Below are 26,875 nucleotides of genomic sequence, written 5' to 3'. Positions count from 1 at the left end.
GTTGCATTTACATCAAACGAGACAATGCTCATTGTAACCCAATCAATCCAATATGGGTAAAATAAAATCTTTGTATACTTAATTAAAATAAAATAAAATATTTACATACTTCAATTAAATCTTATTATCAGATTGAAATGGCATTATTTCGGGAACTTAACTGACCTTGTTCCTTCGTCTGATTTACAAATCTTGTATTTATTTAAAAATCCAGAACTTGAATGATAAAGATTTATGAACTCATCCATTAGAAAAATTTCTACTAATATTTATTATAAAATTTCAATACTTTGCATAATTTATCCATTGTTAAAGATTTATTAAAACTACGGAAAATATTTACTGGCCTTATTAACTACTTGTTTTAAGAGGAGGCTCCATAATTTCTGGCACTGAGAGACCGGTTACGGTACTAGACGCTAACACAGCCGTAATAAAGTTGAATATCGCGTGCTCTCTTTGATCGCGTTCGAGCTCGAAAAGTAAGTCTCAATTCTTATTTCGTTTATAACTAAAGTAATAATTGATCTAGAGAAAAAATATCTTGGGATTCCATAGTAAACTCTATTTTCTTACTGTTAATATTTATTTTAGACATTAAGTCCAAGTAAATCTTTAAAAAAAATGTAATAATCCTTAAAAAAGGCATAATTTTTGAATAAAAAATGAATCGAGCGAAAATGTTACAATTACGTAACTGTCTTGTACATGGAAAGAAAAAGACCCAATAAATCATATACTAAAGTTCCATTTTGATTGTATGTGTCAGGCACACATACAATCAAAAGAAGAGAATATTAATGCAAATTTACATAAAATTTAGGGAGCCTCCCCTTAAGTTGAAACTTTAAAATATAGTCTGTCTCATATTTTGTCTATTCTATTTCCTAAGATGGCAAGCTACACTTTGGCGAATAGTATAAATCGACATAAATATCACTTTTTGAGATTAATAGATATAAGATAAGTGATATTACTTGTATTATACATACTAAAAACAAATTAACATTTAATATAATTCTACACTGTCATATAAAATTTATAATAATACACATTATGATTCTCCCATCAGTTCACCGGTTTGAATTTTGACAAAAGTTTTTTCCCCATTACATGGCATTCTTTTCTGGTGTAAATCAATTTTTATTTCGGTCTGATCTTCATCTTCTACATCTAATTTGTTTATAGTGAAGCTTACATCTTCGTTAGCAATATAGCTTTCTGCTACCAAATTCTTCATATAATGAAAATGAGTTTTCAAATGTTCTCTGAGGAAATGTGATTGTATTACAACCAAATCACAAAACGAACATTTATTATTCCCCCCACTATAAACTTCTGTTTCGTCGTGTCTTTTGTAATGATTATGGAGAGCATCTTGCCGTTGATTAGTGTAAGGACACAATAAACACATATGTATTTTTCGATCTTTTGTGGGTGATGGATCATTAGCAATTATCTCACTACTGTTAATAGAACGTTTTCGCTGCAGTAAACGAAGTGTTTGTTGATCACTAATTGAAAATTGTTGAAAATCACTTTTTGGCCTTTTTGGCATAGTTTTGATAGCTAATTTGATGTTTTCTTCTTTGTTATCTTGTTTTCCCTCCAGGACGTCGCTTTCGGTTTCCGTCGATCCACTTGAACCCTTTTTTCTTTCCGCCTGTGCTTCATCGTTCATTTGATGTTTTCGCATGTGTTGTACATAATTTGCATAATATTTTACCGAATAATCACATAACTCACATTTATATCGTTGTTTTGAACCATGCAGTGATAAGTGAATTTTGTATTGTTCACGCTTTTCGAATGCTGAAGGACATTTGTGGCACTTATACCTTTTTTCTTTTTGTCTCCCATTTTTCAGATATGTTGGATAGATAAATTCTGGATTACCATGCATTAAATATCCAAATTGTGGGTCGGCTTGCAATACAGGTGGGAAGTGATCATTTGGTTTAACTAATTTATCTTTATCCGTAAGCACTCGTTTCTGGGCCTCAGTTTTTCGTTGGAATAAGTCTGTTCCGGACAATGGTATATTTTTGTAATCCATATCATCGCCAGATTCATAGTCACATGCAGTTTTACCTTCATTTTCGTGTAAGAGTTCATGTTTTGCGAGGTTCCCAATATTTTTTACTGTATAACTACACTTTTTACATTTATGGTCCCCTTCTCCTCCGTGTAAACTCACGTGGTAGTTTAATGCAGAAGTTTTAAAGAATTTAGCTGGGCATTCCTTACAGAAGTATTGTTTTGGAGTGTGTTTGTTTTCTCCAGATTTTTTTGTACTTTCTGGGTACTCAAAGTTTTTACTAGGATTTGAGACTACCCATGTGCCTTCTGATGAAACTTGACAATGTAGAAATTGAATACGAGGTTCCTTATGGGCTGGGTGCAACTTATGCATAAATTTGAGCATTTTGGATTTGGTATTATATTCATCCGTGTGTACAATGTTATGAACTTCAAGTTCACTTTCTTGAGGTACAGAAAATTCACACGTCTTGCATTTATACGGAAACGTTGAATCATGGAACTTATCGTGAATACGGAGTTCATTATCTGAAAAATATCTAGCGGGACATTTTTGACAGAAGTACATCGTTTTAATTTCCTTATTTTCCCCAGTGACTGCATCGTCACGTAGAACATCATCTGGATTATTGCTTTTTTCCTTTTCAAGCACCTTGCGTAATTTAGCTATCTGTTCTTCATCTGATATATCGATATCAACTGGACAATAAATACGACCATATATTTCTCCATGAGATTTAGAATGATCAGCTAATCTAGTTTTATTATCACAGGTAAATTTACATTCCAAACACTTATATACGGTAATATCGCTGTTTTCGAAAATAATGAAATGAATTTGTTCGTGATTTGGTATTTTACACTTTTGAGCATTGACGTACGAACAGTAACGACACTTATACATTTTGTGAAATTCGTCTTTGGCTGATACCCAGACATAAGGGATGTCGTCAGTTTCATTAGATTGTTCTGCTTCGTTATGAATTGAACTAGAAGACATTGTCTCAAGCTCTATATCCGATTCACCTTTTTTAGAGACTATTCCATGAACTCGTAAATGTTGATGGAGTAAATGTCTCTTGGAAACACTGTAATTACATTCAGTACATTTGTATGCAGTATCTGTTGGGTATCGGTGGAATTGTTCGTGATACATAAATTGAGATTTACTATTAGTTTCATATGGACATTCGGAACATTTGTGCCTTTTAGCAGTCGATGAAATATTAAAATTTAATTGAGAGTTCAATGGATCAGGTAGTGGAGATTTACTTCCTAAGGCCTTTGAAATATATTCTTCAGGGTCATTCACACCGTGCAATACCAAATGTTGTATGAGTTCTTGTTCATCTTTTACGAAATAAGGACAAAAATAGCATTTAAATATCGATTGAGGCGATGGTTGATGATGTTGTAAATGTGCCGCAAGCAAGTTTTTGTCGGTAGTTGTAAAGGGGCACTTTGAGCATTTGTCACTGCTGATTTCGTTAGCCGCTGCGTTAGGGTCCGGTTTCGGTTTCAATGTAGTTATGACGTTGATAATCCCATCGTGTTTCAAACGGCAGTGTCTCTGAAAATGATAATGAATAAATTACTAATATATTATCACAATATGTAGTTACATTTTAATATGTTTACTTGATCACGATTTCAATTTTGTAAAGCACACGAATGAAATAATGGAAAATAATTAAAAGCTTCCAAGCGCTAACGAGATGAAAAATGCATTAAGTATTTTCTGAACAAATCGAGTGTTTGCATTGGTTTCGTAATGTTTTTCAGCGGTTTTACCTATTTCTTCTTTTTTACGGGCTCTATGACTTATGAGAACTTTTTTTGGAACGTACAATAGTCAATATTTGTTTATTAGTTGCCAATGAATATACGATGAAAACATATTAATATATTCATCGGGAAAAAAAAATTTAAGAATGAACTACTCACTTGTATGACGTGTTTCCAATTAGATAGTTGATTGCAATGCCCACATCTGTAGGCCAAGTCTGCTGGGTCTATGGCAATTTCCGCTTTCTTTTGTTGGGACTTTATATCTCCAGCACTATCTTCGGGTCTAGAATGTTCGCGCACATGTTCCAGTAAGGCTTCTTTTGACGAATCTCTGAAATTAAAATATATTTTTTGAGTTTTCAGAGATATGTACTTGCTTAATACTAAACACGTGGCTTACTAAAATAAAAAAAAAAATTAAATTGATCGAATACTCTGTGTCGAAAACAACAAATAATTAATCTTTCTTCGTTATAATATTAGTCCCAATTCAGTTAATGGTCTGCTAAAAATTAAAAAAATAAAATAATTCTTACTCACTTGTAATTGCATTTTTTACACTTCCAAATAGTTTTTTTAGGTTTCTTTAGACTTGCATTTAAGTTATCAGAATCATATCTATATTGATTTTGCTGTGTTTGTAAATTAAGTGGTTGCATTTCATATGGAGAATTCATGTTATCACTGATATCTTGTAGTGTATCTTCGTCTAAGGTAGTATCCATAGGCGTATGCGGATCGACGTAATGAAATTCATTTTCTCCTTTATCATTAAGAACGGGCATTGCTAAAAATTTATTATATTTGCTATAATTACGTCTTCCTGTTTCATCAGTCATAAGTACTTTAGCTTCAGCATGGTCTGGATCCCTAGCTGATTTTAATTTTATATGTTTGGTTATATCCCATCGCCAGTTTGATTTATATTTGCATAAGGAACATTCGAAAGGTTTCCTATTTAGATGTGCAACTATATGAACGTGGAATCTTGAGGCAGTGGCTGCCCAAAACATACAGTGTGGACACTTAAAAACTTTCTTACCAACTGCTTGGCTAGGTGATAAATTCATAGTTTCATTATCATCGATAAGATCAGGGTCAAGATGTTTATTTTCTGGGAGTGTACAATCATCATTGATATTAATGCCAAGAGGCGTATCGAATTTATTTGTGTCAGTATCAATATTATTCCAAACAAATACGACATTTTCCATTGGATGGGGTTCAACTTCTTTCTCAATAGAGGATGAAGCGGCTTCATTACTATCCTGATTATGCGCTTCTAGATTTTTCTCGTCGCCCCCTTTAACACTTCCACACGTTTTTAAATGATTGATTAAATCTGCGCTAGACTTACATCTATGTCTACAATTCTGGCAACGTGTAGAACTCAGGCTTTGAAGTAAAGTATTACTTGAAGACCTATTTGACTGTACTGTGCAAGTTTTTTCATGGACAGAATGTTCAGATAGGCATTTGCTTTCAAATCCGCAATTTTTACATATTAGTGAACCTTTTTCTCCTGTTTCCGTTAAAAGTCGTTCTTTCAATTTGTCAAAAAACGACTCATTCTTTTTACGGCTGGTAGCTTCTTTGCCTGGCAAGCTATTAACAGGAGTTAAGGTTATATCAATTCCTGAATTATCTTTACTGTTATTTTCTATGGCCTCTGGACTTACTGATTCTTTAAACTTCTTTGCAGGTGGTTCACCTGTTTGAGACTTGTTGTTAGGTGTGGAAGCATTCAGAGGTATAAGCTGCGGTATAGGCCTGGGGATCTTCTTGCTTTGTTTTTTGGTTTCGTCAGAAGTTGTTTGGGTTGGGGAATGTTGGGGCAGCTGCATGTTTTCTTTTAAAATGTCTGATGTCGTGCCTTCATTTGAATCACTATTGCAATTGATCATTTCTTTTCCTATATATTGTAAACCCATGTCCTGTAAAGAGAGAAAATTTAAATTTAAATAAGCGTGTTTAATAATCATTCCAATTTAATAGTTAAATATTAAATCAATTATAAACAATTAATAAAACTAAAATAATATTTATTTTAGTTCATCAATATAACTAATAAAAGATGTTTTAAAAAATCTTTAAATATCATACGGTTTTCTCTAGAATCGTAATGGTTATAAATGTACTAACTATACTGAAATAGAATAAATAAAATGTTTTTTTTTACTTAGTATGGATAAAATCTATGCAAATAATAATATAGGTATCAAATAAGATCATTAAAATAAAAAAAATAAAAATAATAAGTACTCATAAGTCATAAGTATAGAAAACTAAAAATCGTTTGTTCGATTAAAAAAAAATGTGCTTAGTATAATTGTGTACAGTAAGTAACTGTACAAAATAAGCCGGGACAATCAAAATTTAAAAAACTAAGACTTCAGTTTTTATAAAAATATATCATAAAGGGTTTTATTTCTACTAGGTAAAAATAAATAAACAATTTTTTACGCATGCTCTGATTGTAACGACTTTTTTCTAACCAAATGTTTATCTAATTATATGTAGGTATTATATTTTATCGACTGCTTATAATATAAACTGTAATACAATTATCAATACTATTAAATTAATAAATTACAATATTTCATACTAGTTACATTAAATATCAATTCCTCATTACTAATTTGAATTTCTTAAAGAAATAAACGTCAATCAGCTGATTTTTTATCATATTTAAGTAATATTGGTATGTATTTAATGCGGCAGTGATAATACGAGTACAACAAATTAAATGAAATTGTTCATTATAGGTATTCCTTTATCTTTGCAATCAATACTAACATAATAATGATTATAATTATCATTGAAAAGTTACGCTTAAAGTAAAATGTAAAAAAAGCCATAACACAAATTATCCGATTAGGAGGGGTTGGTCTACGATAAAAAAACATCGATTCATGCATGTCACACAAGCGGAGACAACATGCACACACGAAAGCATGATGCAAGAGTGCGCGAGAGCCGAGCGGAGCCCAGCAGCGTAATCACACCACAGCTACAGTACTGCGTTGATAACAGTGTGTGACGTCACCGCCGCTGCGGCCTCACGGAACGGGCTTCTGCATTAAATCCGACACTTACCGACGCACACGGCGACGACTGCGAGTCGCAACTCTCTTCCTCCTTCATAATCAGCGAATCCTCGTCTATATCGTCCGCTCCGGTAGTCAGGTCACTACCGCCCACCCGATTGCGGCGGCAGTTTGACCTCGCTATTCCCGCATGTGGCGAGTGATGATTTATCTCGTGAACAGTCATACTTTGTCTGATATCGGTTGTGAAGTTGCACACCGTGCAGTGGAAGCTTCCGCCGCCACCGTGGTTCTTCATGTGACGGTCTAAGTTCCACTTATAAGGAGTTCGGAAATCACACACAGTACACTTTATCATTGGCAAAGAATGATATTTAACATGTTTAGTATATCTTGTTTTTATATGTGTAACGTAACTACATTTTTGGCACGTATAGAATTTGTTGTTTGTTTTTGATTCCTTCTTGGTATTACTAGCCATGTTATGTTCTTCAACGTAATGGTTGCGATCGACTGATTCATCGTTGCAGTCCTCGACATCTATTTGTATGTCATCTATTTCCTCTATCTCTTCGAGTAAATCTTCCATGTTTTCGACTTTTGGCTCCGGTTTCTCAGGAGATACAGAGTTGTTTATATCAGATTCCGATTTCATATGAGAAGTCATTTCGTGAACCATTTTTACGTGTCTTATCAATTTTTGATTATGACGTGAAGCATAAATACAATACGGACATTCGTAAATCTTAATTCTTTCAAAGTGAACGTCCCGCGAATGCAAGAGATACGCGCGTGGGTTTTGCGTATAAAATTTGCATTTAGTGCAGCTATAATTCCTCTTTATTTTACAATCCGGCAGTTCAATGTCTTCAGCGGCGTCCGAAGAGGCCTCTGATGAGGCATCACCTAACATTCGGCCTTCTAGGGAGCGCACGAGAGTCGCGACCTCGCCAGCTTGCGCGCTCGGCAGCAAGGACATCTGTTGTAGCATACTCCGCTGCAACAAAACAATGGTCGAAGTCGGTTAAACGTTCCGAGACGTGAGACCGGGGCGCGCGGGAGAGGCGAGGGGTCGCGGGGCGGTGCAGCGCGGGAGGAGCGCTACGCTGCAGCGACAGTGTACGGAGCGCGAGGCCGTCGCCGGCAGAATGAGGCGACCGGCAGGCAGGCGACCGGCAAGCGCCGGTGGCGGCTGGCGGTCGGCCCCGAGGGCGCGTGGGTGCGGGACGGGTGCGGAGGGTCCGTCACTCGACATGATGCTTCAACGTTTTTCATCCTCCGTAATACTGGGCGAGGTTAGGGAAACCAGTGCGACGTGCGACATCCACTCGGTCTGATTAGCGTATTAATACCACGAGCCGGCAAGCAGTTAAAATCGCGCCTATGCTAGTTGTATCGAGGTTATGAATTTATGATACATTGCAAATGTTACCGTGACATTGGCAATGTTATGACATAAGCCCGGGTCATTAACACGTAAATTATAAAAACAATCATTGCGTAAAACAATTTGGTTTTCAATAAAGAATACCATTATGTGAAAACGATATTCTCTACACTACTTAAGATAATAATGATATATATTTAAGAATATTATAATGATAATAATTAATTTACCTGGAAAGTAATTTGAAAAAAATTGCAAACATTACCCTAAGACATTACCTATCAAACATATGTCGCTGAATGAATACTTTAGACATTTTTAAACAAAAAGTTTGTAAGTCATACCCACAGATCACAAAAACTAAAGGAAGAACATAATAGATCTCTATGGTCATATCATAAATTTAATAAAATAATAATTATAATTTACTAGCAGTCCGCCCCGGCTTCGCCCGTGGTACACGTTTACTTTTTCTCTCCATTAGAACCATTCTCGTACTTCAAGGATTATTAAAAAAAAAAGAATTATCGAAATCGGTCCATCCGTTCACACGTGATCGTAAGAGAACATAATAATATGTATTATAATGATAGAACCACCCACGATTAAACAGTACAAGAAATGAAAAGTTGAAAGTTTATTCTAATACAGTATCGATTAAAAATGAATGGAGGAATAAACATATTTTAGTATGAACTATGAACCAAAATCAAACACATGCAGCTAAGTACTAATTTTACTAATGAATTAATATTAAAAATATATTTAATGTAAGTATGTCTTTGTATAAAAAGAAAGTGTTAAAAATAATGTAAGCGCGTAACATGATTATTGATAAACTGTTACTTATATTTATATTATCTATTTAGAGGAAAGAAAAAAAAGGAAAGCCTGTATTCGATATATTATTCACGAAACGTGTGATAGGACTCTGATAAGCAACATCTAAGAGCAACACTTACAAAAAACTGCTATACTAAATGGTTATATTTGTTTGTTGATGGTAAATAATTTTGTTTAAAATTCGATGTAGCTATTAAATTTTAATTAATTCCTAACTATATCTTGAGCTTTATTATGGTTTATACGAAAAAAAAGCATTTACTGCCTAAGAATATTTGCCGTTTGCGTTATAAGCTCTTGTTTAATTACCTACCCACTTACTTTATGAATATGAAATTATTTTTTTAAGTGATCTCATCGTACTCAGCGATAGATGAAAAATTGAAAAAAATGTCATAATTCCGAAAATACGAAAAATCGCATAACATACATGGGGGCCCTCTAGGTCCTCTATCTCCCAGCTTCCGTTCATCACTACTTTTTGGGACACCCTGTATGTACTTAATACTTATATATCGTTTTTGCAAACGATAGCACACGTGAAAGTCTTTTATCTCATCTATGCGTTAGACTTAGAGGAACCTTTTGCATTATACCTACCTATATACCTAATTATACTGTACCTAAAGTCGAAAAAGATATTTTGTGTAAGTATCTAATGAAACATTTTTTGCACTTTTTAAGTACTGAGAAATGGATACGGACTGTTTACAAGCATAATACTCTTAGACCGGGAGATACTGACACAAAATTTCGAGTCATTTGTAACAGGATGGCGGTTCTACAGGGGTCTTAGTACGCAATGACAAAAAGAAAAACGATGGCGTGAACGCTGGTACCGGCGGCTTAGTCGCGTGGGCGTTAGTCGAACTCGTCGGAAAATAGCGAAAGTCAAACGATTTGTAACAGTATGGCACTTATTTTTCCTGTAAGTTTGAGGATCAACAAATATAAATACAAAATTTCAAAGATCTAAGTGTTGGAAATCCTCACTTATATAAATTAATAATAAATTAAGTTTTCAAGTATAACAGCACTTTTTCCCCCTACTAGAAGTATGGCAAATATAATAATGGTCACATTTTATCAAATACTCTCCAAAAATCCAAATGCAATACTGGTACAAAAAGTTTGGCGAAATAAAAATTTTTTGCAGATTTTCGGCGGTATGGCGACCATTTGGAATCGTCCGAAAAGTATGGCATGGCGATTTTCGTAAATGGCTGCACGACGATAGTTACCTGTGCAAAAGTTAGCCTGGTACAAATGGTTGAATGATTGTTTTATTTAAATCAACACATTCGCGTCGGTATGGCGGGCTGTAAGTCACACCGGAAAAGTATGGCATGACACTACCGCCTACTACTTTTTTATGGGCTATCGGTAAATTCTAAAATTTTTGTGTTACAAATCGTTTGACTTTCGCTATTTTTCCGACGAGTTCGACAAACGCCCACGCGACTAAGACACCGGTACCAGCGTTCACACCATCATTTTTCTTTTTGTCATTGCGTACTAAGACCCCTATAGAACCGCCATCCTTGTTACAAATGACTCGAAATTTTGTGTCAGTATCTCCCGGTCTATCTGGTTTACGTAAAGTTCACATTAATCATCTAATAATTACTTTTTTTTTGTTTATAAACAAGGTAGTTATCCAGCTTATTTATACTGCGGTGCCACTACATACTTTATAGATTAGTTCAAATTTATTTCAAAACAACCTTCTCTGTAGGCCATAGGGTTATTGTTACGAAGTTTAACAAAAACTTTTTTTTTGTAGCTTATTTTTTTAGTCTACTGTCCGATAAAGTACAGAAACGTAATACTTATTCTATTCCTTATTAAACCTTAGTCACATAATTTAATTAAGTTTATCTCGTTACAGAGTCTGCAAAAAGGTAATTACTAATTACGAAAACGATATAGGTATCAACCTCGGTAAGATTTTTTGATTGAAAATTTACAGTTTAGTAACTAAGTAAGTGTGGTATAAATATAACGAAAATTTATAGGGTCGATTTCCTGGAATTGACCCAAAGATATCCGTATAACCTTATCACGTTTCTCTTTAACAGTCTTGTAGTATCTATAGTAAGTAATCGACTAAAAGTTTAGCCCTCTCTTTTAAAACGGCAATCATAATACATAAGGTACCTACCTATTATGATTGCAACGCATGCAAGTGGCAGGGTGAGGTACTTATATCGAGAACGAGTCGTGTGAAGCACTCATTTGAAGCAGCTGGCGGACGTCCTGATGGGACGACGAAGAGGTCGGGGCGCGGGGTGCGGCGCGCGGGCCGCGGGAGGAACGACCATGCAGACAACTCGACAGGAAACGGCCGGAGAAGGCATCTCAACCGGAGCACAATGGAGCGGCGGCGCGTCGCAGGGGGAGCCCTCGCAATCGATATGGCGTCGCTAAGGTCCGTTGGCCGCTGCGAGCAGTTTGGAGCGCTGCTGAGGCGGATGCCCCGCGCGCCCCTCGCCCGCGCTCGTCCACCACACCTGCTGTGTATTTATAGCGGCACAGCCGGCGCTGGGGATGCAGGGATGTCGGTAACCACGGACTTCTACCTACCTATACCATACGCGGCATCCCAGCGCACCCGTTGCGGGTGATGACCGCGTGTTTATTTGTCACAATGAATGTAAAAATAGTTGGCTCATTTAGCAGCAAGTGAACGTTTGCAATGGGTGTCTGCTTTGTAGACTTTACGACCACACGCAGAATGTATTGAAATAAAAGTTAGGATTTCAATTTATGAAGTAGGTAATGAGTGACTAAATCCCTTCTTGGTTTTATTTCATAGCTCTTCTTCAACATTGCAAATCCGAATACTTTATAAATTATAATGGTTATTGTCTATATAATAACTTCTATAAGTAAACCTTAAAATCGGCATGAACTGAAGCAAAAAACAACACGCAACGTATTGCACCAAAGCGTTATCGGTTATCATATCGACTATAATATAAAATAACAGCCAACATTCCTTTCACTCTCGTCTCTTTCAAGTTCGACTCCCCCATTGCGCGGAACATCGGGCATATCAAGTCATTTGGAGTTATAGAGGACGCGAGTAAACTTTTGCTTTCATTTGTTTGTCGCTCGTACAACCGCACCAGGGCCGGGGCCGGTCTGTGCTTGAGTTACTGCTATGATGTGTTTGTGTGACCCAACAAAAACTTTATAACCATATTATATTTTTATACAGAATATATTCAATATATAAAAAACATCGTGACACTCAACACAATTTGCATTAAGTACATAATATGTTAGCAACAATAATTAATCATTGTGAAAGATTTCTTAAAAAGCTCTATTTTGTGTAAATAAATGAAACCGAATTTGAGACCTGTTGATATTAGAATTATTAATTATTATAAATGATTATTTATTAGTAAATTAAAGTAAAATGACAAAACATTCATAAACACAGATACCTACTAAAATTATCCACTACGTCTAATATATTGACAAATTATGTTATGTGGATAATGTAAAGGAGCAATGTATTTATGAGCTGAGCCGACGATATGTCCGCAATTATTAATTATTATATTGTGCATTATTGCTCGCACGGTTTAAAGGGCACGCAAATAGTACCTTAATGAGCACTTAATTGTATTAATATGGAAATCTACATACATGACGGATTTGTTAACTTTACAAGCAATACATATTAAATAGCTCTCAAGAATTATAACTGCAATTAATAGGACTTTTAAATTGAAGAAAATTAAAAAATGCAAGTTCTGTCATGTGGGCGGATTAGGTTTGTCAAATTATTGCGTATAAATTACTAGGTTTCCGCCCGCGGCTTCGCCCGCGCAGTCAAAGAAAAACTCGCATAGTTCCCGTTCCCGTGGGGTTTCCGGGATTGCGTCATTTTCCCGGGATAAAAAGTATCCTATTTCCATTCTCGGGTATCAAAATATCTCCATACCAAATTTCATGAAAATTGGTTCAGTAGTTTAGGCGTGATTGAGTAACAGACAGACAGACAGAGTTACTTTCGCATTTATAATATTAGTATGGATTACCTATGAGTATTATATAATAGCTTATCTTAGTATCGACTATCGTATCTACTAGTATTACGTTGTACATCTCATATAATATATCATATTTGGTAAAGATTTTTCATAATAAAGGTTGGACTTTGGTTTTGCTATGAGTAAGTGTGACGTATTGCGAATTAACGTAACGTAGGTTTTCCGTCTGAGAAAAAGCTTTTTTCCTTATTACTTATGATGTATAGTGTGTATAAACGATGGAATCACAGATTACTAAATAGTAACTACATAAGTAGATGCTCAGCAGATATTGTTAGCACGTTGATCACATCTTACAACATATAGAATGTAATGTAGAAATTGCTACTCTATCGCGTATTTTCCTGCAAAAGCAGGGTGTTGGTTCGGGATGAAACACGAAATAAACAACTGCTATGTAGGTATTCGTGTTATAGATGTGTGGCTTAAGAGATGGCGTCATGCTCACTGTTCTTGTAGGAGGTTGAGTCGGCGCAGGCATTCCGAGCGTGACTAACCACAGTCGCGTATAAGTAGAACTGGCATGGCCTGTCATACCAGTCACCACTTTGGGTACTTCATACTTTAATATAAGTCCATCCGTCTGCATATAACTGCACATATCATGCCTAACATATACACAGTTACTATTGTGTATGCATTATTCAGAAAATATTGAAATTAAAACCATTATTATTCTTATTATAAGATTACCTATATCTAACTTAAGAGTCTTAACTTCCTACGTTTCAATATTAGGTCAGTAGGTGTGATGGTTTACCCACTACCTATCAATACAAATGATTACACCTTTTATAACCGTACTTAGTATAAAACATGAACGATCCGCTCGGTATAGGCGAACAACAGGAAATAGCTTGAACATTATTATTCAGAGGTATCTGGTAATAACATGTCAGCTATCAGTAGAGGCGGTGTTGCAGCGACGTTGCGGATTTTGCGACGCAAATAATTTGCGCGCCAATTGACCTTTCGTCGGGCGGTGTCGTCGGCGCGGTGCGGCGGCGACGGCGGCGGGTGCGGTCGCAGTTCTCAGCTTCGCCAACACAAGCTATATATAGCCGCGACAACACTCCGCTTCCAACCGAGCCGAACACCCGCTAGGGGCCGGCTACGTAGGCAGTTTCCCTTTATCGCCCGCCCGACAGCCTCTAGCCTGGTATTTACGGTACCGCCGTTTGAACCGTCCTCATTGTGGAGACTAGCGATGGGATGCCAACCCACGCCTCCCTATTGAGATCAATACTCTCTGCAAATGGTAGTTCAAGAACATCCAAGAGTCAGTAGGTACATCATAGTTTACTGGACACTTGAATATATGTATCATAGTAAACACATAAAACAAGACAATGTTATATTCATAATATATCAGTACTTATTATGAATTTATGACGCATTATTAAGATAATTTCGTAGCATAGGCTTTCCCAATTCTTGCTACCTATATTATGAGTCTATTGGGTTGCATGTAGGTATAGATGTCTGCCAAGGTCTTTATAACGACGAATTATCATAAATATGGGTGAGGTTTGTATAGTGTTGAGACGGAGTCTCGTTTACGATGTCACCGGTCCGACTGGTAATTATTGTAACCTTGAAGACGGTGGCTACTAATCAGTGAGTCGCGCGTCAGTCGAGATCGAACAATGAAAGGAGTCCAGTTCGACGGCCATCATAGCAACAGCGTTCTTAAATGGAATTCATACCAACCGTCGATCGGGTGGCGTGCAGCGTGCTCATTTAAAGATGGCTACGATAAGGCGCAATGACGCTCCTCGGGCGCGGGCGTCGTGTCGGCAGCGCGCGTGTGTGCGTGCCGCGCTGAGCCGGTGTGCTGACGCCGTCCCTGGGTCTCCCGTCCCGCGCACCCCGCACCCCGCACCCGCACGTTCCGCAACATGTGCGGCTGACGGCAACTGCGAGTAACTCCGACACCGCCGCCAGCTAGCCAACACAACAGCCGAGCGCAACACGCCCGGAGATAATGGCTCTTATCAAAGCACCAGATATCAGAGGTGCTGTTCGCCCATTCGGATGTCATGGACGCATTCTGATCAACACTTTATATGACCGCAGTCACGCGGCGTGCTTGATCGGTGACTTATGATTCAACGAAATCAATGCAGCAGTATCCTTCAGTTGTTATTGTTTTCCGCCTACATACCTACCTATATAATTAAGAGAATCACTTCTTTCCTTAGTGAAATATGTAATTAGTAGAGCACTTACTACTACATATAGTTGTATATTATTATTTATTAGCTATATAGCTATAGGTATAAACAATTTACATAATATATCATAACTATTTTTAACAAATATTTTATTCATATATAAATAAGTAAGGTATTTCCGCAGAATACATTTTCACGAAATATATTGTCTTATGTTCTTGTAATGTTAAATAGATTGCGTAACACAAAAGATCCTCATGTGAGCATTATTGGCTAAAAATCTATGCAGTATACCTGCGTGTATAAGACAGCTGAAAGGTAGCGTAGCTAGGTAAAGGGACTATATCGTGTTGTAAGAAGCCGTTGAAGTAACATAAGCGCAGCAAATTATCAGGGTCGTGCCTCGTGCGACGATGTCGGTTGTTACAAGCATGCGGCGAGTGCGACCGCTGCCGCTACCTACGCGTCCGTCTATACATACTCTATCTATATACTACTGATAGCTATATACCGACAGCTACTCGTGTAAACAACTGCCGAGCGTTGCTTACTCGTAACATCGGAAAAATACGATCGCGGACGTAGCAAAGGACAGCCACTTTACAATGTTCTCCGGCATAACATTTCAAGAGATCAAAGGTGCTTATCGAAGTCACTGTAGTGCGTGAAATTCTGTATAACATTGCCGATTTTGATGGTATACGACAGCGTAGGATCTTATAGCTTGGTGAGATTTTTATAACGCCGGTGGCCTGCCATATTAAAGTGGAGTGTTTCAAAACAAGTTTCAATGTGTGCAAGCGCAAGCAGCCGGCCGCCAGCTGCTATCGTGTCAGGTGGTGTGTGGCCTCGCGGTCACCTCACACAAGCACTTTGCCACCTCTAACGCGTTTGCTCTAAATAACAGTTGCAAGCAAATATCTATTTAGTACATGCTGTTAACGCAGCAACACGAACTACAACATAAGGCTGTTGGCTAACTCTTGTTTCTTCATAGTGATATTAGAATGGTATTTGGTACATCTGAACATGAAAGTACAAAGCAAATAGTTTTTCAATAGTTTAAAATCTTACAAAGTTACAATATACTGTACTAAAAAAAATAATAAAAAATCCAACATACATATTATTATGCTTCACATGCTTCTTTTATATGTACATTGCAATTTAAATAATATCGATAGATACATGCTATATTAACTGCACCCGCAAACGTAGAAACGATATAAACCATTAAGTAGTATTCAAGAATATTGATTCTATTCATTTAGAATGACATCTAGATTCTCTATATACAAAAATGTATAGTCACACGTAGGTCACATTAGGTGCTGCAGCGCTTGATCAGCGAGGTCACTGTATCTATATTGTACAGTGCGTCGCCCGTCCACGCTACAAACGACAATACAACATATGGATTTGGTGTCGACCGAAAGCGACCACGCATACATTACGTGCCGCCTACAAAGCACACGAGCGTCTATCTGTAGGTATCTGCACATGGATTATGTTGTTGAATATAGCACTGGCACCGCATGCCGCTCTTTGTTGGCCGGGCGATGGCTGGCGCGAACACGGCCGACCTCTTTTCGTTTCAGTGACGCAGATAGGGACGACCGACGCTATTATATTCGACATAAAAGTATCCTGCTTTTATTAAAAAGTGAACGTACAGTTGCTTCAGACTCGAATGCTCAATGATATCAACTTATAAGAGTGTTTAATAATAACAGTTTATAGAAGTATCTTTAAGCAGTTTTCACGTACCTACATTGGCTCGAGTTTGTTGACATGAAATTCAAATTGGGATGTTGCCAGTAACATGCGAGTCGTACGTCCCAGTATACAAGGGATGTAAGTAAACAAGCTGTAATAAAGAGGCGTACGTGTGAGCGGTAATAGGTTATCCTATGTGGCTTCAGAATCCCCTGAGCAAGGCTATCCGTTGATAACGTTATCTCGGTTGACTTGCGGCGGTGGCAATACAGCGTTAGGCATCTTGTAGTCAACAGTATTTGTCCGAAACACGAAGAGAATGCGTGAATGCCATATCTATTGTTTTAAGACAAATTTACGTCCGAGTATATATAAACGAGCAGACTGTTAACTGTATTACGTTAGCAACGAAAGGAAAAGACCATTTTAATCTTGAATAGCTCTCATAATTATCAAAATATCTAAAAAAAAATATCAGTCGTGTGTAAATATTCTTCATTAGTCTGCCCAACACTGTTTTATAACGAAATAACAGCAATTTTAAATGACTCTACTTCTCTACCACAAACTCTACATTTAATATTTTAAAGTAATCATGTTATTTCTGTTTAGGCACTCTACATTAAAAAGTAATCGCATTTCCAACACAACATTTTCTTCTATATGTAGGAGGATAACAGGAAGGTAGCCCCCGTCGCCCTCCGCCCCCGAGGATGACACGGGAGGTCGATCCGGCCTACACGCGAAGAATTCGACCTTTATCTACATTTCACATTTATCCCAGCATTAGAGAAGACATTTCTAGACTTTTCCCCTTGAATTGGATATTGCAAACGCGATAAACTTATTTGATGCCAGCCTCGCAAAATAATTCTATTACTTTTTATAGACTTCTAGAGTTCATTTGAAAGCTTCAAGTAGTCTTGCTTATCATTTAGTAATACTACGTCATAATACCCTTTTGTTTGCTAAGTGCATTTCAACCCTCAGGCTATGTAAATAGACTCTTAATATGTGAAAATATATATGTGATAGATAATAGTTCAATCAATACAAAGATTCACGTGGCATCTCGTGTTATGGGCACTCAGTATATACCAGATAATATTCCTTAAGATTATTACGATGTGTGGTGTATGACGCCGCTGTAAGTTCTTACAGATTAAGACGTGATTAATCTTACATGTGTGGCGACGATAAAGTACAAGATAATTGTGATATTGTTACGATATAACCACGACAAGAACGTTCTTAAATGTTACTCACCAGTCACCATTAAAAATATGATAAGGATTGCATCCTATTGCTTATTGTTGTTAGTTATTACTCAATAGTAAATTTTTGAATTTAATGCCAGCGCCCAGCAGTTTCACAGGTGAATTTAAAAAACACACATTCATACGACATATAAAGTCGAGTGTTTAAAGACAAGATAAAGACTTCAAAGTCGGATCCATTATAGAGGACAAAATATTTCGAATAATTAAAAATTTAAAAACAGCTGTAAATTCTGCAAAAGCTCTAAAAGGACTCTTTAAAATGTACTACAATCTACTTCGCTGAAATGATGCACGTTTCTAAAAGAGAAGACCTTAAAACATTCTCCACTGTAAAGACTCTTGTATGTAAACTATTTACTATTATATCGGGCCACGTACACTGTTAGGGGAATGAGCCTTTGAGGTGGAAAATACCAACTGACCATTACAACTTATCGGTTTATGCTTTTATATAACGAAAATATAACACACGGAGTTACCTTTAGATATTTTTTTTGTACCTAACTATAAATCGTACATGAATTAATGAATTTTTAATATTGTACCACTAATTATATATTATTTGAACGTTATGTAGAGGTCAGTTGTAGTATTTTAATGCATCTACATTTCATAAAAAATTAATAAGTTTTAATATTAAATAACGTAGTATAGTTACCAAATTCAAATTCAAATTCACGTTGTACGCTATTGACTAATTGGGAAGCTTCTGTAGAACTTAGAGTATAAACTCAGTCATTCTGCTTCTTAAAACATTTCTTAACAGTAAAGTTTTCCTGTGACCTCCCTCTGCGTATCGCATGAAAGCTTGTTTTGATTTTACCATCCTATTCATTTTTAAATAAAGAGTGCGTCTGATACAGGCTGCAAATTCTAAATAATCTTTTTAAAAACTATATACCTACATTCGCCGAGATAAAATATTTTGCTTTCGGCCCAAATTTTTTGGGAATTCAATCCTTTGTCGGGTTTGATAGCCGTTTTCGTACAAATACTACGTTCCGCTGGTTCGTTTTCTACCAGTAACAAAAGAGTTTTCATGGTTTCTCTCAAGGTGCATAGAAATATTGGACTAAATTCGACAAAAGTTAAAATAGGCTCCATGGCTACTTTATGTTAAATACTTTTACTGCCATTTGATTCTCTTTACCACCCTATTCCATTAAAATATCACAAAAATCTTTAACACCGATTGGCGCGAAAACTAGAAAACACAAAGAAAATTATTCATCTAAGTGACAGATTCCAAATTCAATTTTTTTTTTATTGTAACCATTGAGGTATTACTATAGAGAGGGCAACACGAACAAAATCTGTGTAACAAGCGCGGCGGCGCCGGCCAGCTAGTGAGTAGACACTTTGTAGATATTCTGCCTTTTATTACTTATAAATTAATACCAATCAATGTAACAAATAAATATTGTTTATCTTATTAAAAAAATATGAATAAAATTATCAATTAAAACCAATCAATGTAACAAAAAAAATGACTTGAGACGATTGACTCTAACTCGTGTTAGAAATAGTTTAGTAGAGATGCCCTCTCTAGTACGTAGTACATGGTAACTCAATGATTGTAACAGTGTTTGGGGCCAGACTAAAGTAAAATAATTTCGCTTCTCAGATAACTATTTCGTAAATAAAGAAAGTTTTCTATAAAAGAAAAGACAACGTGAAAACGCTAGGTGTAGTTTTGTCGAGACGAAGTAGCTTAGCTCTTACGAAAGCTCGCACCAAAAGTTTGTAAGCTTTTGAAGCTTTACGTTCAAATACGAATCAAATTTTGTTACTAATATAATAAATAATGCGTGGGAATTTAGCATAAGACTAAGAATTTTTCTACCACCGCTCACATGACGACAGTATAGTACATTCCTTATTATAAGGACAAAGTATATAAGTTGCATTCACATCTGTCAAGATTGCTATTTGCTTTGGTACTGCATAGATGCAATACCACCTGCTAAGGTTGCCATATATGAATCGCAGTAGCCTGACACATACAGATCCATGCTAACAATGATACAGCAGATGTCTCATAAGGCCTCCCCCACATTGGGCGTAGGCCGAGCGTACGCGTTTCCTGAGCGTGCTGCCGGCGTCGGCGCGGCGCGGACGTCGCGTCAGCGCGCCGTCTGTGGGGCGCGGGCTACGCGTTGTCCAGCGCCGCGCGGGCGCTGCGTGAACGCCGCGCAGACGCCGCGCTTACGTCGCGTTCCATGGGCGTTCCATGGGCGTATTTTCCGTTTGAGTAGTAAAGCTAACAGCAGTGTTTCCTCGTCAGAATCCATTCTAGTGACTGACCCTAGCGGGCGACGACGAGGGCAATGAGTGCGAGGGGCACGGCGCGGGCGGCCGAGTGCTTTAGACGCGACGTCGCGTCGGCGCGGCGCTTGCGCAGCGCTTGCATAGCGTTCGATGGCGCGACGCCCGCGCCCCACAGACGGCGCGCTGACGCGACGTCCGCGCCGCGCTGACGCCGGCAGCACGCTCAGGAAACGCGTACGCTCGGCCTACGCCCAATGTGGGGGAGGCCTTAGCAAGCAAGACATACATTTAAAATTTTAATGACTCAAGGAAGCTTATTTCTTGACGCGCATTAACATAGCTTTAATCGACATTAGAAATTCTAATATAACGTGTGTTATAACATTCATTTATAAAAAATAAATTCTTAACAAATACTTAGATAAAATTTAGTCAGATACGTTTGTACTTTTAAAGGGAAAACGCAAAGTTTCCTCATAGACCGGGAGATACTGACACAAAATTTCGAGTCATTTGTAACAGGATGGCGGTTCTACAGGGGTCTTGGTCGCGGAAGAATTCCAACAAATACCCGCGGCCCCATCATTAAAGCGGCTCGACGGAACACAGTGGGGTTTTAGTCGGTAAGAATCCGACATAACCCACGGCTCCTTCCCCGGGGGCCGTGGGTATCTTTGGAAGATTTCCCCACTATAAAAAAAAATAAAAAAAAAAAAAAAAAAGGGGTCTTAGTACGCAATGACAAAAAGAAAAACGATGGCGTGAACGCTGGTACCGGCGGCTTAGTCGCGTGGGCGTTAGTCGAACTCGTCGGAAAATAGCGAAAGTCAAACGATTTGTAACAGTATGGCACTTATTTTTCCTGTAAGTTTGAGGATCAACAAATATAAATACAAAATTTCAAAGATCTATGTGTTGGAAATCTTCACTTATATAAATTAATAATAAATTAAGTTTTCAAGTATGACAGCACTTTTTCCCCCTACTAGAAGTATGGCAAATATAATAATGGTCACATTTTATCAAATACTCTCCAAAAATCCAAATGCAATACTGGTACAAAAAGTTTGGCGAAATAAAAATTTTTTGCAGATTTTCGGTGGTATGGCGACCATTTGGAATCGTCCGAAAAGTATGGCATGGCGATTTTCGTAAATGGCTGCACGACGATAGTTACCTGTGCAAAAGTTAGCCTGGTACAAATGGTTGAATGATTGTTTTATTTAAATCAACACATTCGCGTCGGTATGGCGGGCTGTAAGTCACACCGGAAAAGTATGGCATGACACTACCGCCTACTACTTTTTTATGGGCTATCGGTAAATTCTAAAATTTTTGTGTTACAAATCGTTTGACTTTCGCTATTTTTCCGACGAGTTCGACAAACGCCCACGCGACTAAGCCACCAGTACCAGCGTTCACACCATCATTTTTCTTTTTGTCATTGCGTACTAAGACCCCTGTAGAACCGCCATCCTTGTTACAAATGACTCGAAATTTTGTGTCAGTATCTCCCGGTCTATCATCATAACGCTCCGTTCTTAACTTAATTGTATCAAAGAGACGCTGAAATGCTCAATACCTCATAAATATTATAATAGGCTAAAATTGGGTTAATATTTTAGTTTACGAAACGATTATCATATTACTTTGGGTTACCGTAAAAAAATTGCAAACGTAATGCACGAACCTGACAAGGGAGAGAACCCACACAGTTGTTGCCGTTGCAAATTATATAATGCGTCACGCTAATTCGATTTTTAGAGGTGTTTTTCTGAGAATGCCTTTTGTTTTATCTTAAAAAAAAAAACTTCTAATTCTAAAAAAATATTAACGACCTTATAACAAAATATGTGTTACATATTAATTAATAGGTAGAGCATGAAAATAATAATAATAAATTGTCTATACTCGTATATAGTTGCATCAGATCTCTAGATTTTCATCTGCAATGTTATTTAGTTCACACGATTCAATATGTAAATATATCAAAGTGCACAACACCTCGGCAACAAGCAACAAGTATTGCGAATCGTTTACGTTTCAATCTTCGTTGCATATCCAATTTCGTACTAGACCACTACTGTACTGCGTTGAGAAAATATGAGAATACAAAATTGTACGTCGTGTTGGTTTTAACTTTTAACAAACAACGCGCGGTCTAATCGTAGGAAATTAAGACAATGCCACATGTAGTAGGATAAATCGAGGACATTGAACGTGCCGCAGATAATATAGCTAGTGTAGGATTCAGTGGCTTGCAGTAAAACGAGAAAGAGCTGGCGACAGCTGCATTGCAGCTGCCGGCGTCCGATGGCGATGTTACCAGGGCATATGCGAATTATTCAACCACCGTCTAACATATATTACACAGGTGACTATGTATAGCGGATAGTAATCATATTTAAGATTACGCATTCCCTTTTTACCTCCTGTGTTGGATAAACGACGAAAAAAGATGTAACGTCCGCCTAATTGATATGTATAAGAGATAGGAATGTGTAATTATTGTGTTTTGTGCTTAATTAATGTATCAGTAATGTAAAAAACGGTTTACTATATAAATGTAATTAAGTTTGAATTTTGAATTTGAATATGATAAAAATTGAGATTTAGGAGCTTAAATTTCAATCATATTATGTTTTAGGTATTATTAAAAAAATTGGAATTAAACTCGCAATATTCTATTTAATGAACTATATTTATTCAAGCTTTTCTACCTATTTATTATTTCAACCGTAATTTTGTACGTAATTTCATAGTCCGGACTTCGTGCATAACTTTTCAGCCAGCAATTGTTGCATCACGCCAACATTCAAGGAATCGCTTCCACGAAGCAGTGACTATTTGCGACAATTATCAACATACGTAGGCCCTGTTGCCGCTATGTTTGCCATTTTAAGTGCTATCCATCGACCGATTAGATAGGCATGGACTGTATCTACTGTGAATTCAAACAATATCAAGATTCATCTTGTATGACTTTATTGTACTAACATTGTAATATTTTTAATGGAATACGTGATTTAATTTATCATATTACATCTACATTGTATGATATTTAATTATAATACGTAAATGACAATAACCATTAACATTAAACGTTTTGTCCACATTAATAGGTGTTAGGTTTACTTAGAAAGAAGCATAATAAATATTACAATTTTATTCAATTGTTTTATCGAAACATTGTAATATAATGTAATGAACATTAATCACTATTAATCGTTATAAACAAATAAATATAAGAATAATATTGTAATTATTAATTATATACACATTCATGAAAGTAACCAACTGACTAGTTAACAGCATCTATTCACAGACCACATTTAGACTGAACAAGAAACATAACTACGATTTTGATTATATATAGTTTTTTAGCGAATTTTTCTCTTTGATTAGACTAGTAACTACTAAGTAAACAAAATTTACAGTAATAATGATGAATATGAATATAATGATATTCCATTTTTCTCTCCCATCTATTACTTTACAAACCATCGACATAGCTTATTACTTCACCGGCGCTAAATAGCAGTAACGTTTTATCATAGAAACATAATATTTTAAAAGTTAGAAAAATCTTTTCTGTCGCTGCTTCAGTTTTTCTCAGTTATCGCCTGGCGAGACGATTTACGTAATGACGGTTACGTCCTTGTTCGGTTTCGTATCTTCCGCCTGGAAAAAATCCCACGAGATGGTAATAGCGGCAAAAATTCCTGTCGATTTTACGTTTAATAGCTTGCCTCACAAATATAAATAATGAGCAAGTTGGATGCGCGGCCGTATTCGAATTTTTATTTACATTTAGCGAATAGTGATTTCCGAATTATTTTTCATTGTTGGATATACCTACTTGATTCCTAGTCCCCATAATCAATACGTACAAGATTTTATCAATGAATAGTACCTACTTTGGAATATAAATTATTGTATTTGTAGATGTATGATACTTTTCTCTAGACATTATAGGCTAAGCTTTTAACTTAATTTTTATATTTTATACAGCTAAAAGTCTAGGTTCTCAATTTCTCATTGATAATGTTAATTAGTAATTTAAGCAAATTCTTGTCGAATTTGTGTTTGAATAATTTTTGTTTTGATAGTAGGTATACAATAACTTATGAATAGTTCTTAATACAACTCTTGAACGCGGAATTCGTTACTCTACAAAATGAAAGAAGGCTTTATGAGAACAAAACTGATTTAGTACCTACTTACGTGTACTAAATTATGATATAGATCCCAAGATCTAATAACCGTTAACATTTTATTGATCTGTTGAATTCGTGCAAGCAAAGAATTAATAAGATAATTTAATAGGTGTGTCAGGGGCGGACCTGAAACTGGCATTGGCATGATCACGAGAACTTGTCTGTGCGCTGACATGAAACATGGCTTTGACCGTCTCATACCTAGCGCCTATGAGATGTACTAATTAGCTGTTTGAGCTCTCAAATGCACGATAATCCTATGTTCGATAGCAGAATTTTGAATGAACAGTTTTTCGTTATTTAAATTCAAATTCGAAAATTTACGGACACGTTAAAAAGACGTTTTATATTACGTTAATACATAGCGACTCGGATGGTTAATTTACTTTGCGACGGCCTCAACGTGAAAGCAGCAGATTTAGCAAATCCTTGGAAGTCCCGGGTCGACCACTCCTGCGGGGAGCGCCACCACCCTACCGTCACCCACCCCCGACTTTCACTCTCTTGTGCGTCGGGGATCTCGACCCTGCTACGGCATTGAAACACTGTTAGTGCGGCCCCCCGAGCACGCGGTATTATGCCTACCGACACCACGTTTAGGTGCTATTTTAGCGTAAATTGAATATAACGAGGCCGTGAGCAGTTCCAACGATGCGACTAGGGTATACTAAGTACCATTACCGTGGCAAACAATTTTAGGGCGTGCCATATGTTCCATAAGGGCGAGGATCGCGTGTGCCAATTTCATAACACGCAAAACACTTTGCTGGCGAAGACAACACCGGACGAGTGCCGGATCCCTCGGCAACTCTACACCGTGGTTCGTTCGTTTCGTAAGCGTAATTTTCAAACTATATTTTGCGATCTTTGTTGTATTATGTTTCAGAATAAGAACGTCGGTTGTTGAAGTCACGCGGTGTTGACGTCGACGTCATTGTAACACCAGCTTGGACATGCCTAAGAATTAACAGCTTATATAGGTAAATCACGACTAACACATCACTGGCTAGTTGTACTATCATTGTTATATTTCTGATATAAAAAATAAGAGTTCTAAAGTGCGAAAAAAGATACGTTAAAGCAAAACAAGTAATTCTGATTAAATGCGCGGTGTGGAATTGCCGGTATTACGTTGGACGCGGCCTACGAAGATAAATCTAGTAAATAAACGAGATGCGCAAGTATGTCCGTATCTTTATATACCCATACCTACTAAATAACATCGACGCAAGAGCAAAGCAAAGACGGAGCAGATCCCGAGGTCGGTCGCATTTGCGCTGTCATCGAAGTGAGTCCGCGACCCTATGGCTCTCGCGATAAGGCGCACATCGCCGCGCGCGCTTGCTGACCTCACCGTACGCCGACAAATAATAAATATGTAACACTGATAAAGCCGCAGAAGCGTTGACCGGCAAGTATTTAGGGATTCTCATTCGCCATACACCGAGCGGCTAGATCAGATGGTCTTTGCTGGATGGACGATATCGGAGAAGATCATGTCGGTGCATATCAACGGCCGTCTCTTGGTACCCAACTGTTATATTCGAAACGGCGGAGCGCAGCGCTTTCTAGCTAAACAAAGAGTGTAATGATGGAGGTAAATAACATGAAGGTCGCGTGCAAAACTTACCTGCGTGCGGGCGGAGATGGTGTCGCGCGCTGCTCGTACAACACTCGTGTCGGGTGGCGCGCGGCTGACTGGCGGGCAGCAGCGAACATCGCCGCGGCAGCAACGGCCCCCTCCCGCACCCCGCAGCGCGCCGCTGCATTCCGTACGCTTGCCCGGTCCCCGGAGCCGTCGGGAGAGTCGCCACTTGTCACTTCAAATAACAAGCAAATCATGATTGCTGCATGCCTAACCCGACGTCGCACCCCGGACTTGCACGCACTACACACGCCACCAGTCTTTAACCTTTGCGTGACCGTCACGACTCAAACCTACACGATGGCCTCGCTACCCGCCAACTATTCCTACTTATTCACACTGCTACTGTTTCAACTCATGTTTCATCGACGACCACATAATAGAACGCCTTCAAAACATCCAAGAT

At 37.5% G+C, this 26,875-nt stretch overlaps 1 protein-coding gene across 2 annotated transcripts; it reads right to left on the bottom strand.

The window, feature by feature from the left end:
* Window positions 1-834: 834 nt before the first annotated feature.
* Window positions 835-26,875, bottom strand: LOC149910576 (uncharacterized). Of its 2 annotated transcripts, XM_090115234.1 has the most exons (5): window positions 26,455-26,532; window positions 6,925-7,872; window positions 4,369-5,762; window positions 3,985-4,159; window positions 835-3,610 (listed from the first exon to the last, which is right to left on the bottom strand). In XM_090115234.1, exons 2-5 carry the CDS (start codon window positions 7,864-7,866, stop codon window positions 1,055-1,057), a joined length of 5,067 nt encoding a protein of 1,688 aa, XP_089971360.1. In that variant the 5' UTR covers window positions 7,867-7,872; window positions 26,455-26,532; the 3' UTR covers window positions 835-1,054. The 2 variants fall into 2 exon arrangements, with proteins under 2 accessions (XP_089971360.1, XP_089971361.1); XM_090115235.1 differs by lacking the exon at window positions 6,925-7,872 and having other exon boundaries at window positions 26,455-26,875.

Source organism: Colias eurytheme, chromosome 2 (assembly GCF_061535395.1).
Source record: "Colias eurytheme isolate Ceu_HAF_F1 chromosome 2, ilColEury1 Martin Lab GWU primary, whole genome shotgun sequence".
NCBI lineage: Eukaryota > Metazoa > Arthropoda > Insecta > Lepidoptera > Pieridae > Colias > Colias eurytheme.
Note: the sequence above shows the minus strand (reverse complement) of the source record. Positions and strands in the feature narration are given on the sequence as shown.

Coding starts and splice junctions, on each gene's coding strand:
- LOC149910576 (XM_090115234.1), bottom strand. CDS start 7,866: ATGCTACAACAGATGTCCTTGCTGCCGAGCGCGCAAGCTGGCGAGGTC. Junction 4,160..4,368: donor TGTAAAAAATGCAATTACAA/GTGAGTAAGAAT, acceptor TTTTAATTTCAG/AGATTCGTCAAAAGAAGCCT. Junction 3,611..3,984: donor ATTGGAAACACGTCATACAA/GTGAGTAGTTCA, acceptor TATCATTTTCAG/AGACACTGCCGTTTGAAACA.